The sequence below is a fragment of the Acanthopagrus latus genome, chromosome 1 (genome assembly GCF_904848185.1).
Source record: "Acanthopagrus latus isolate v.2019 chromosome 1, fAcaLat1.1, whole genome shotgun sequence".
Lineage (NCBI taxonomy): Eukaryota > Metazoa > Chordata > Actinopteri > Spariformes > Sparidae > Acanthopagrus > Acanthopagrus latus.
Genome location: NC_051039.1, coordinates 6,329,129 through 6,341,314, shown reverse-complemented (window position 1 = coordinate 6,341,314; position 12,186 = coordinate 6,329,129). Strand labels below are relative to the sequence as shown.

The following is a 12,186-nucleotide window of genomic DNA, read 5'->3' as shown; positions in this document are numbered from 1 at the left end:
CAGAGACCTGCTAACTGCAAAAAATCAAATGCTGACTTGGAGGTCAAACTCATCTTTTTGCTAAGGCTCGAAAATCTATTTTTGTAAGATTGTGTTTTCACTGTGAAGGGCTGTAGATAAATATTCTCGTCACTTCTTATTCCTGTAAATAACGTTCAGGTTTTAGTCTGACCTGGATTTGGATGTTCATTGTTTTTTTCTTATCTGAACTAAAAACACATTATTATGTATAATTAGATTATTATTTGTGATGTTTGTAAATTTGTGCCCCCAAAAAGAATATGCACTCAATCATAAATAACAGGGTTCCTGCATCTTTTCCACAGTCAAATCAAACAATTTCTCAATGACTTTTCAGGCATTTCAAGGTAACTTTACTTTTTTTTACCTTACCCTTTTTCAGCAAAAGTGGTAAATTACATATTCATATACATACATACATTTTCCCTCCAATTCAATCACGTTACTGATCTATAATAAGCTGAAAATGGTTCCTAGTTTTGGATTTAGTCAAAGACCTGTTTCATAATGTGTCACCCATCTCTAGACTCGACATCCTGTATAGTAATAAATATTAAGTCATAAAGTTACAATTCCAAGCAGTTTTACAACAAGCTTTACCCAAAATTCAAGCATTTCCAAACCTTGAGTACACCTCTATGAAATTCAAGCGTTTCCAAAGACCTCCAGCACATGTACACACCCTGAAATAAATACTAGGCCCGATTAATGAATTCTAAATTTTTTGTGTCTGTGTGTGAAAGTCTGTTTTGTCACAACTCACGCTGGATCCTTTAGGTCCTGGCTCTCCATTCCTTCCTTGCGGCCCTTGAGGTCCCTAAAACAACATAACCATTAAATGTAAAAGAGGATGAGTCAACTGACCAATAAATCAATTACGAATATTAAACGTATTTGTCTTACCCTCTCTCCAGGAGATCCGGATGGCCCATCGTGTCCTGAGGCGCCCTATGAAAATGTAAGTGGGAGGAAGAACATGGAGGTGGTGATGGATTTAACTGGTAAAGCACTGCTGAAAGTGTAAAATTCACCCATCAGCAATGACTGATGGGGTGTTACTATTGGCTGAGAGGAGAGTCAGCTGACCTTTTCTCCCGATTTTCCTGTAGGCCCTTTAGCCCCTCTGGAACCTCGTGCACCCTGTTGTAGAAGAAACATGAGTGAGACCAAACCCTGGACAGCCATGGACTTCACTGACCTGACAGAAGGTGTCTTGCTCGATACAGTGATCTCATTGGCATTGTGATTATAAGGTGATGTACACAATGATGAAGGCTAACATGAACAACATATCATCAAGTTCTGAAAAAAATAAATTGTTCCATGACCTGGGGGATATTTTAGGCGACGTGGAAACAACAGTTAGTTGCTAACTTACACATCCTAAATCCACAGAGCAACATTAACATTCATTTAGAATCGTCTTTCCAAGCCACTTGACAATGCAAGTCCAACATTCACTCTCTTTCATCTCCGTTTTTGGTTTCCACATTGTCTTTGACAGCACAGTAAGTCGAAACCTTCAATCACAGGCCACAAATCCAAAACAATTAGCTGAAAGACACTGAAAACTCAGTAGTTAAACACACAGTGTAATTCTAATTCCTGCCACCAGGGGTTGCTCAATCAAACCAACGAAAAATAAAAGATGTAGTTTGATGACATCATGAAGCAGCGTAGGATCATGGGAGTTGTTGCCTACATTGTTAGCAAGTATTCAACTCTATATAATATATAACAAAGGTCTAGTTGTTCTTAGACATTTTAATGCAAAAATGTTGCATCTCAAGAGTAACGAAGGAGTCGAGTGATATTTATCTGTTGGTTTGTCACTATGAGCGACCTCCATCACATGAAAGAATATCCCCTGATCCATTACTATAGTAAAATTATAAATTATACTTGTTTTAATCTAAAGCAGCAGTGTAGTGATGTTACACTCGTACCTAATCTAAATATTTATCTACTTCTTCACCAGACATTACATTTGATCTCTCTCATTTTAATCCAGATATTATAAATTGACAGTTCAAATTCAACAACAGCATATAAAATACTATAACTCTTTAGTACACTGTCTAAAACCCATGTTTTAGCTCACTAAAAAGACAATTAAAGAGGAGTCGAGAGACCACAAGAAAACAAAAGCTGATGAAGGAGAGGACAGCTTGGGAGGGAGGGCTGGACTTCAGCTCTCTACTCCTCGTCATCTGACTCACCTGGTTTTAAAAGTGCACTCTGGAAACTCTGTAGCTTTGACATGAGGTTTTCTTTCACAAACATCTCACCTGCTGTTCAAGTCATTAGCTACTGAACTTTGAACATGTTTTTTAGACACGGTACTCACATTTGGACCCCTCTGGCCTGCACCTCCTGGTTGTCCTGCAGGACCCTGAGTAATACAACGAGAGACAGGATTTTAATGGAAGAATATGATTCCAGACATAATATCATCATTATTTTAAACACTCTTCTACCCACTTTTTTCCCCTTTTCTCCTCCGGCTCCCAGTACACCAGGAAACCCATCAGAACCCTGAAGGGGAGGAAGGAACACATATTCACTTTGTATGAATGATATCCACTATATCAGTTTCGCATTCACTAAATCATTGCTCGTTTTACCTTCGGCCCCTGTCGTCCTGGATATCCTGGCAGCCCAGGAACTCCAAGTTTACCCTAAAACATGATATAATGCAACTCTTATCTCATCTTGCACAAGGTTTAAGTATTTAGCCTTTTTATTTCTTTTTAGCCATGTACCTTCTCTCCAGAAGTACCAAGAGGGCCACTTTCTCCTTGTGGACCCATCTGGCCTTTCGGCCCCTCAGGCCCATCTTCTCCTCTGCCACCTGCAGCTCCGTTGTCTCCAACGTCCCCCTTTGCTCCCATTTCCCCTTTGGCCCCTGGGAAACCATCCTCTCCCTGCAGGCAGAATTAATTGGAGGAGGGTGAAAATCCAGTCAAGGTAAAGTCACAGATGGTGGTGACAGACAGCATGCATACTGTAGTTGATCTCTGGAGGTAATGCAGTATTTTCAGACAACAAAACATCCTCAGTGTGCAGAGACTCTACCATGTTTGTGTTTATCTCACCTTTTCACCTTTGCTTCCCTTTAATCCTCTGATTCCATCTGCTCCCTGTGCAACAGGAGAGAGAAAACAAACTGGAAGTCAACATCAAAACAGAAAACGTGTTATATAACATCACTGGCTGTTCATGGCATCTTAATGAGGGGCAAGCATATCAAATACCTGCCATGCTTTGCCATTAAACCTGACTGATATCAGTGAGAACAATAATGATCTGCTGAATCATTTGGCTTGTAAAAAAATACATTAAAAACAGAGGATCAGTAAAACCAGTCACACAGAAGGAATTTCACCTTTGCATTTCTTACCTTAACTCCTCGTTGTCCAGGATATCCGACAGGCCCCTGCACTCCCAGAGGACCCTACACATGAACACACAAACATTAAAGGAACAGTTTTATCTGACTGGCTCTTCAGGGCAAACAGCAACAGGTTTACATTTTCCCATTCTCAAAGTATTATAAATGCAACTAACATATATTTTCTTTTCATCTGGTTGTATGCTTTGATGTCCCATCTCCTCTTGTACAGTATTGTGTTTGTAAACACTTCTGCAAATAATTGTTTTCCTTTGATAGACAATATAAGTCTAAAAGTCTGAATTTATGCTGGGAAAACGGGTAAACAGCTACCTTGGCCCTGCTGAAGCGTAACAAGATCCACCTAGCAGCACCTCTTAAACTCACGTGTTAAAACATGTTTGTTAAATCAGTAAAAAATAACATGTCAAAATGACAAATGACGTCTTTTACAGCTGTGAGTCTTGGCAAGATGGCACGTAAGTAAACCTCCTACAATGTCAAATTACTTCTTTACTCCTCTAGTCAACTGTAACAACAACACAACATTCATTATACACAAACACCTGCAGACTTACCGGCAGTCCTTTTTCACCCGGAGTGCCTTCTCTTCCAGGGTGACCCTATTGACAAGAGGACAATATCAGTAGTTAGGCACATGTAAAAGTGTAATGCATCATGTCAATAAGTCTCCTCTGACATACATGAGCTCAAACATGTACTTACTGGGGGCCCATCGTTTCCAGGTAAGCCCTGCATCCCTTTCTTCCCTTGAGGCCCCTGAGGGACAAAGGTAAGTTGGTAAATCTAAACTCCTTTACCCCATTGAGAGACAATGTTTTATATTAATGTCCTTGTAACAAGTGCAGGTTATAAAGTTGTAAGGCCTTTAAAAGTCCTTAAGAGATGTTTCTTTATATCATCATACATTAATAAGTGGTTAGAATTGCATCATAATCATGTTAATTGTTAGACAAAACAACATGCAATTATTGACAGTGAACTTTGCTTTTTGCAGTAGCTGGATCTAAAGTGAGAGCAATGCCTTGTTAAGGTTAACAAATCCTTCATTATGTACTTATTAACAGCTAACTATGCTCTTGAAATTCCTCCACTTGAAATGAAGACTGCATGTGGTCAAAGATTGATAAAATGTGAATAAAAAAGACATTCAAACACAATAAACATTGTGGTGAAGCAAAAAGACACATAATTGTTTTTCGTTGTTTTTTCTTCCCTTTCAAAGACAATGTTTAATAAAACATGGCCTCAAAAAGGAACTTAATACTAAGTGCTTCCAAAAATCCAGCTACAAGTGTCTTACTTTCTCTCCTGGATGCCCGACTAACCCCTGAGGACCAGGAAAACCCTGTAGGAGAGATGGACCCATTAGTATTTCTGTGTATGCATTCATGCAATTCAGTTATAATCATGTTTTGAGTGTCTATTCTCAGCTCGTACCAGGATTCCAGGGTTGCCTTGTTGTCCAGTTGCTCCGATGTCTCCTGGTTGTCCCTGTGATAAACAGTAGACGATGTAAAGGGAACCGTTCTGCTATCAGGCTCTTCTGTCTACTGCTTTCTTCTAGTAGACACATGAACAGCTTCTTCCCAGGATTAAAATAATGGACCACACTCCACGTTACATTCTCCTCTGTTATGTTAATGTCTTATCACTCCTGATCTAATTCTTGCACTTGTCACTTTAACATATGTGATCTAATTGGAAAAAAGCCAAGACACATTCTTTGGAAACTTGCGCACTTGGCTAATTAAGCATACGCTGATTCTGTTTTTTCATTATACTCACTATGTTTCCCTTTGAACCTTGAACCCCGTCAATTCCTCGGATGCCCTGTGAGGAGAGAAGGAAGACGGTTAGTGGACGGGACTAGTTATTTCTTCTGTGTCCTTCAGTAAACTCGTGTGGCCGCTACAGTAAATCAAAACAATTTGGAAAGCACAAGAGTTTGATATTACAAAATGATAGGACAGAGGAGAAGGATGGAAGTCTGAGCTGTATACTGCACTTATTAATTCCCTTGTATGGTTTTAATTTTCTCGCTGTAGGTTTTCGTGTCACATGAACATTTTCTTCTCCCCTCTGACTAAAAGCTAAAAAGGAGCTTGCATTGCTGACTCTCTTTAATTTAGAAATTTTCCTCCAGCTTGTTAGATGAGTCTCTCGGGAGGCCAGCTAAATAAAACAGAAAATTATGAGCCACCTTGTTGATTTTGGCTCTACCACGTCCTTGCTTGAGGCATTTCATGCTCAATTACGCAACAGGGATAAATATATATATATACATATATATATCTTTTTTTTTTTTACCAAATAAGAAGTGCTTCCTCTCTGTGCTATCAGATGGTTGTAAGCGCAAACGTGTGTTTCGACAAGTGCAAACACACTGTTAAGTTATGCAAACTAGAAACAGACCGCTTGGGGTGTTTGGAAGAGAAAGAGTCATTTTGTCGGATGAGATAAGAATAGCATAACATCATGTTAACAAATGGAAGATCTGCAGTAACATCATGTTGAGGCATTATCTTATGGTATCGTCTGATAGTGACACTGTAGCTGGATTTATGTTGTTGGCGGGAAAGAGCCTCCTTTTCAGCTGTATTAATAAACGCAGAGGCGAGATAGCAGATAATTACTGGCATCTCATGGGGTTTTACTGTTGCCAAGGGTACAGATTAATGTGTGTGTGGCTGAATGTTTGCACAGAGTTACACAAAATGTAAAATTCACACTCACAGTGCGGCCGGGTGGACCAGGACGACCTCTGGGCCCATTCAAACCTCTGGAACCCTGAAATACACATCACAGTTACAAATAAAGAGATATAATTAGAGGTGATTGAGAGTGTGTACCCTAATGCTTCTTCTTCTGTCCTTTCAATAACTGTAAGGCTACAGCTTGCAGCCAGTAAGCTTAACTTTTCATAAAGACTGGATACAGTAAGGAGGTGAATCAATACAATTATCTTCAGACAGATCCACACCAACTGTTCCCCTGTGTGCAGTCAAGCTAAGCACACCGACTGATGATTGTAGCTTCATATTTAATGCACAGATATAAGAGTGGTATCGATCCCCTCATCTAACTCTCACCAAGAAAGCAACAAGCAATATTTCCAAAAATGTTGCTCTTCTATTCATTTAAAATGTAATATTCTATCCATACAAACATATACATTGTGTGTGTGGGTTTTGATCGTGCATTGACACTTACAGCATCGCCTGGTTGTCCTCTTGGTCCCGCTGGCCCCTCAGAGCCCTGTGAAAATGACAAACATTAATACAACCTGAGCATAACAGATATAAAAAAAACGATGTCATCATGAATACCTCTCACCTTCTCTCCTGGCTCTCCTGCAGGACCTACAGGGCCTGGCTTACCCCTGTCCCCCTGAGAAAATACATCCATAGAAGTTGGCAATGAGTATCATGAATTATCTGATAAATCTGCTCAATCAATCAGGCTGATAGCTCACTTTATGTCCTTTGTTTCCTGGCAGACCAGGCAGGCCGTCAAAGCCTCTATCCCCCTGAGGAAGAAGAGAAGGGTTAGTTCCTATTTTAAGAAGACAGAGCTGTCAGAGAGCGAACAGCATGACTGTGACATCAGTTCTTCTTTCACCTTTGCTCCAGTCTCTCCTATCGCACCACGGGCCCCATCTTCACCTGCTCGACCCTAATAACCACACAAAAACGTCCAGATAATGGCTGAGTACTCACTGACATGCTGTAAATGTTTGAGTTATTGAGAAAAGACTATGACAGCATATTAACAGATTAGAGTCAAGACTGCAGTAAACAGTCTCACCATTTTCCCAATTCGCCCGTTCTGACCTGGGATACCTGTCAGTCCTGGAGGACCCTGGAGATCAACAGGTGTATAAAAAGAAGATGATAGTTAAGCTGGCTCACAAATGAGTTCCACTGATAAAGACTGAATACCTGTTAAGTAGTGCAAACAACAAATGTCACTTCCAGGTAGACAAGCAGCTGTTGACCTTCATTACAAGAAATGTGAAATCTGCAAACTTCTTGTGATTTTCAGCAGTTAACTGTATTGTTTCAAGTGATATAGCCAAACACAGTGGTCCGACCTATGTATCTGTCTACTGTCACTGTCTTTAGTCTGTGGCTGAATAGGTTAATCAATCCCCCATCCTAATGTTTATGAAACTGTTGTTACTATCTGAAATAATCAAACACTTTGAACTTCAGATGAATTGGATGTATATGTTTTGAAATATCATCATAAAAACAAGAAAACTAAATTGTTTTTTAAGCTACGTGACACAGGGGGTTTCGACCTGGACGCTGTGATTGGTTCTGTACAGGGAAGTGAGTGTGTTGCCATGACAACCAGCTGACTTACCGCTGGCCCCATGTCTCCACTGCTGCCCTTCAGCCCAGAGGAACCTGGTGGACCCTGGGAAGGAAAAACTTAGAATATTTAGTTGTCCAAACAAGTCTGCTTTGGGATCTATAATCTAGTACTATGTGAATCACTTATGTAAAGTAATGCTCAAGTTGCATAGGTATATCCCTCACCCGCACAGGTAAGTTTTCTGATTAAGTATGACGTCAAACAGCAGACTATGCACACCACATTACCAATATGATGTGATCTCACTCACCAGTGGTCCTGGTCTACCCCTGAGGCCGAGCGGCCCTGGTGGTCCCTTCATTGCCAGCTACAAGACGAAGCATAAGGAGGGTGAAGGAGTCAAACAGCAACACACAAACTGCAGTAGTTCTATAATGTGTGTTTGAGATGTAACTTTAATATTTCACATGTTTGTGTACCTTGGTCTGCTGCAGGATGGCCTGAGCCTGCGCCTCCTGTGCAGAAACCACAGTACCTAACTTCGGATCACCACCTGACTGGAACTGCACACACAGAGACACACGAGCACACCAGATGCTTTTCAGTCAAACTCAATACCCCACCCAGTGGCCAATATGTAGCGCTGCTATCAAACTCTTGCATGAAAAGGAGCAGATGGGTGAAAGGAATAATCTGAAAAATGTAGCAGAAAAAACATAACATGCAGGTGATTCCCTACAGGGAATGGTGGGCTTATGAATGGTTTGAGGATGAAGCTCTGTTGTTATCATGTGAGAGCCTCATTGATGAGCTACACTCTATGTTTGGTTGAAATTTTGTTTGACACCTACGGTCCGTAAATTATATGTGGTATGTTCCAGGTATGCAATCTGGAAAGTGCAATGCGGGGCAGCTGATGGTCTAACTTCTGAAGCCAGACTAACTTATGTAACAATCCTGGGCAAGCCCATTTCTCAGTTACAACACTCACACATTCCCATTCACCCTGCGGCTCTGTTAAGGGTTATTAGGTACAAATAACGTCCATAGCAACCCCACTGCAGCTTGTAAGGCCTCAGGCAACACAGAAGCATCTCCATTACCGGTATGAGCATGATGTTTCCTGGGGGGCCTGGTATCCCATCAGCTCCGTTAAGGCCTGGCCGCCCTGGAGGGCCCTGAGAGAAGACAGAGAAGGACAGTTATGGAGTGATGCCAAAACGTGGTGGACTCTCAGTCAACAATCTGAGGACGGTCCTCACCGGCTCCCCAGCGTCTCCTCGAGGTCCTACTGGTCCTGTGATTCCAGGAGGCCCTGCCTCTCCCTGCACACATGGACAAAAAATATTTGATGCCATTACTTTTCTGTAATTGGAGTCACTACACTTGTCTTTCCTACATGCAAAATGTTTTTACTAATTTAATACTGAATCAATAAGAAGTTGTGCAGCAGAGTGTACTAACCTCCGGTCCTGGAAGCCCATGTGGTCCTGTAATCTGTGTTCCCTGCAGACATTTTTACAGAAGTTAACTTTTTCTCCGAGGTGTTTGGTTAACCTGTAACCATTAATATCAGCTATATAACTCAATACTGGCCTCTTGTACTGTTGTCTATCATATACCTAGAACCTTCACATAGTACGTTGTCCACATGGTGGAATAATGCTTTTTAAAAATACATTCCCTGCTTAAATTTTCTGGATCAATCGAGGAAGTGTTTTGGGATAAGTATATGTATTACTATTTGGTCAACGAACCATGCATACATTGAGTAAAAATAGTACATGGATGGAATATCTAAGTTAACAACACTGAATGAATGAATTTCACAAAACATTTTATGACTTTTGTCTTCTTGAGACTTGGCACTTTCAGCATGTTTCAGTCGGTGCTCAAAACCTTTTAAGGAGCAAAATCAATCACATGTGGTGGTGTTTTGTTTTTTCTCACCGGTCCCAAGTAGCCCGGCTCGCCTTTCTGTCCTTTTTCTGGTATATCCTATATACACACAGACATATGAACAGTATTAATGTAGATGAATGAAAGGGTAAGTTTTATGTCCTTTATGTGTAACTGATGATTTGGATGGTACCTCTGTGTTAAGCGAGAGCTCCCGTTCTCTCTCGGCCGGTCCATAGCGCTCATCGTATTCTTCCTCGTATTCATACTCGTTCACTTGGTAGTACTCCGTTGTGTTGTCATAGTCTTCGTACTCTACGATCTGTCCGATAAAACACACGTGAAGATGAACAATGACGGACAGAATGAGAGACACAAAGTCCAGCTCGTGCTGCTGATCTCCCTGCTGAGTCTCACCTCATACTCTGTGACATTAGGACTTGCAGTCACCGTAGAAACAGACAAGTCGTCATAGAGGTCACTGTAGTCAAACTCTTCAAACTGCTCCACAACATGTTTCTTAGGAGCTCTCTCCACCTGAAGACCGCAAAAGAATCGAAACAGAGTCAATGTGTGATGCTTTGAACTCAAGCAAAACATCAAAATCAATTAAGATAGATAATAAAATGATCAGAAATAAAACTTTTTGACATGATGGATGCCGATTGAGATGTGAGATTCACTCCCTCTAGTAGTCCAGTCAGGCTGAGCGCTATAACTATGTAACTATATCATGAAAAGCCAAGAAATGCTGGGCAGACGCAATACATGGCACGGCTACAATGTAGTATTTTTAGCTCCTTCAGGATTGTCTGTTCAAGCATGATGGCTTCATCAGAGTTCAAATTCCATGTTTTCCGTTGGCTTCATCATCCACCACATTTGGTGATGTTGCAATAAAAAACCTGAACACAATAAACTGGGATTCCTGGAGTGTTTTGCACTATAAGCCAGATTATGAATGAATGAAACAGCAGCAGCGGAGGAGGATTTGAAACCTTTCCCAGGAGCATTGGCACAAAGAACCTGGAAGAGTGCACTCGACCACAAAACCATGTATTGTGTTTTACTGTGAAGAGCGAGGGATAAAGAGAAGAAGAAAAATGACGTCAACGAGAGTGAGGGAGGGAGCTAAGTGGACTCTAGGAGCCTTTAAAGATTTATAACTTCATTTTAAGGTGGAAATGTTGCATCGACAGAAAGGAAATTAACAGCTGGAGGCATCTGAGTGATGCATCTCACACCGCAACTAGTGGTTAGATGTTAGTCAACACAATCCGCACATTATATTCAAACAGTGTTGAGCTAAATATCTGATTAAATGTTTACAGCCTCTCTGTTTCCAGTTGTGTCGTTTGCCGGAAAATGAGGAACAGTAAAAGGCAGCCTGGAGGCCAGTGTCAATGTTACGTTTGTTTCCTTTTAATATCTTTGATTTCTGTGACTTTTCTCTCATGTTTCCATCATTGACAATCAGTGCTGGAGTTGATAAACAGCCCTGACTAATGCAGAATCAATTGATCAGCTATGAATGTAAACTGGGCCCTTCAGCACTGAAGACAAATGCCACATGTTAGTTGGGTTTTTGTCTAGTGTGACAGGGGTTTAACTCAGCATGCAGTGAATGTTTCTTCACAGCCCACAGTAATGTTTAAATCTATGTTACCCAGAGGATTTTTTAAATGCGTAGACATGGCTGAAAATGATTAAACCATTTGTCTTGTTGTCATATCTGCCCTCCAAACTCTCCATAAATACCTGTGATGGTTTTCCTCTTACTAAATGAAACCTTGGGGGCTCCTTTACTGTTAAAATGTCTGGATTTACAACATTCAGCACCTGAGATGTCTCACAGTGTGTGTTATGTGTGGAATGGGCCATGTGGACTTTATCAGAGACTCTTCAATGTGGTTTAACCATCTCTCTCTTCCCTCTGTGATGGACTGTCAGCAGGGGACTTACCTCCTCAGCTTCTACTAATATGGTGTTGTAAGGCAAAGGCGCGTGACAGTCTGGGATGTAGTCCTGACAGTAGGTCTCTGCTGCTCTGGGGTCTTCGACGATCAGCAGCTGCTGAATGTCTCCCTGCGTCACAGTAACACACACACAAACACACACAAATCTGTGACTCTACATAAGTGAAACCATGTGATCGTCACATGAAGTGGCCTCACATTACGGATGTCATCACTGGTCTTCACTGTACAATCTGCCATTAATTACGCGAATGACCTGTCATCTGTCTCCTGTGTCTTTATCTTTGACTGTATGTGTTCATTTAGTCAGATCAAAGTGGCTTAACAGGCTGGTTTTTTATCGCTGCTCTGCACTTAATCGTCTCCAGAGCTTCAATCTCAAGTGGCGCCAGCACATTAAATCCACCGACAAGACACAAAGTCTTTCTCTCTCTCGCCCTCTTTTACACATCCACACACATGGAGGGGAGTCCAAGCCAAACATGGGAAGGTTGTTGCTCAGTTAAACAGATGGACCACCTGACGATGGACTGAAAAACAAAAGGTCATAGTTCACAT

The 12,186-nt window shown here is 41.2% G+C and overlaps 1 protein-coding gene across 3 annotated transcripts in view; it reads right to left on the bottom strand.

The window, feature by feature from the left end:
* Positions 1-12,186, bottom strand: part of LOC119017890 (collagen alpha-1(XI) chain-like) — a 46,379-nt gene that overhangs the window by 10,519 nt on the left and 23,674 nt on the right. For all 3 annotated transcript variants that reach the window (XM_037095049.1, XM_037095058.1, XM_037095040.1), the window contains 30 exons: positions 11,615-11,737; positions 10,070-10,189; positions 9,846-9,974; positions 9,704-9,751; positions 9,218-9,259; positions 9,016-9,078; positions 8,857-8,931; positions 8,233-8,316; positions 8,064-8,120; positions 7,802-7,855; positions 7,241-7,294; positions 7,055-7,108; positions 6,909-6,962; positions 6,770-6,823; positions 6,647-6,691; positions 6,170-6,223; positions 5,222-5,266; positions 4,874-4,927; positions 4,737-4,781; positions 4,139-4,192; positions 3,991-4,035; positions 3,422-3,475; positions 3,117-3,161; positions 2,784-2,945; positions 2,646-2,699; positions 2,503-2,556; positions 2,369-2,413; positions 1,108-1,161; positions 925-969; positions 785-838 (listed from right to left, as the gene is read on the bottom strand). In XM_037095049.1, the coding sequence (XP_036950944.1) occupies positions 785-838; positions 925-969; positions 1,108-1,161; positions 2,369-2,413; positions 2,503-2,556; positions 2,646-2,699; positions 2,784-2,945; positions 3,117-3,161; positions 3,422-3,475; positions 3,991-4,035; positions 4,139-4,192; positions 4,737-4,781; positions 4,874-4,927; positions 5,222-5,266; positions 6,170-6,223; positions 6,647-6,691; positions 6,770-6,823; positions 6,909-6,962; positions 7,055-7,108; positions 7,241-7,294; positions 7,802-7,855; positions 8,064-8,120; positions 8,233-8,316; positions 8,857-8,931; positions 9,016-9,078; positions 9,218-9,259; positions 9,704-9,751; positions 9,846-9,974; positions 10,070-10,189; positions 11,615-11,737 (1,920 nt within the window). The remainder of the gene's footprint in view (positions 1-784; positions 839-924; positions 970-1,107; positions 1,162-2,368; positions 2,414-2,502; positions 2,557-2,645; positions 2,700-2,783; positions 2,946-3,116; positions 3,162-3,421; positions 3,476-3,990; positions 4,036-4,138; positions 4,193-4,736; positions 4,782-4,873; positions 4,928-5,221; positions 5,267-6,169; positions 6,224-6,646; positions 6,692-6,769; positions 6,824-6,908; positions 6,963-7,054; positions 7,109-7,240; positions 7,295-7,801; positions 7,856-8,063; positions 8,121-8,232; positions 8,317-8,856; positions 8,932-9,015; positions 9,079-9,217; positions 9,260-9,703; positions 9,752-9,845; positions 9,975-10,069; positions 10,190-11,614; positions 11,738-12,186) is intronic.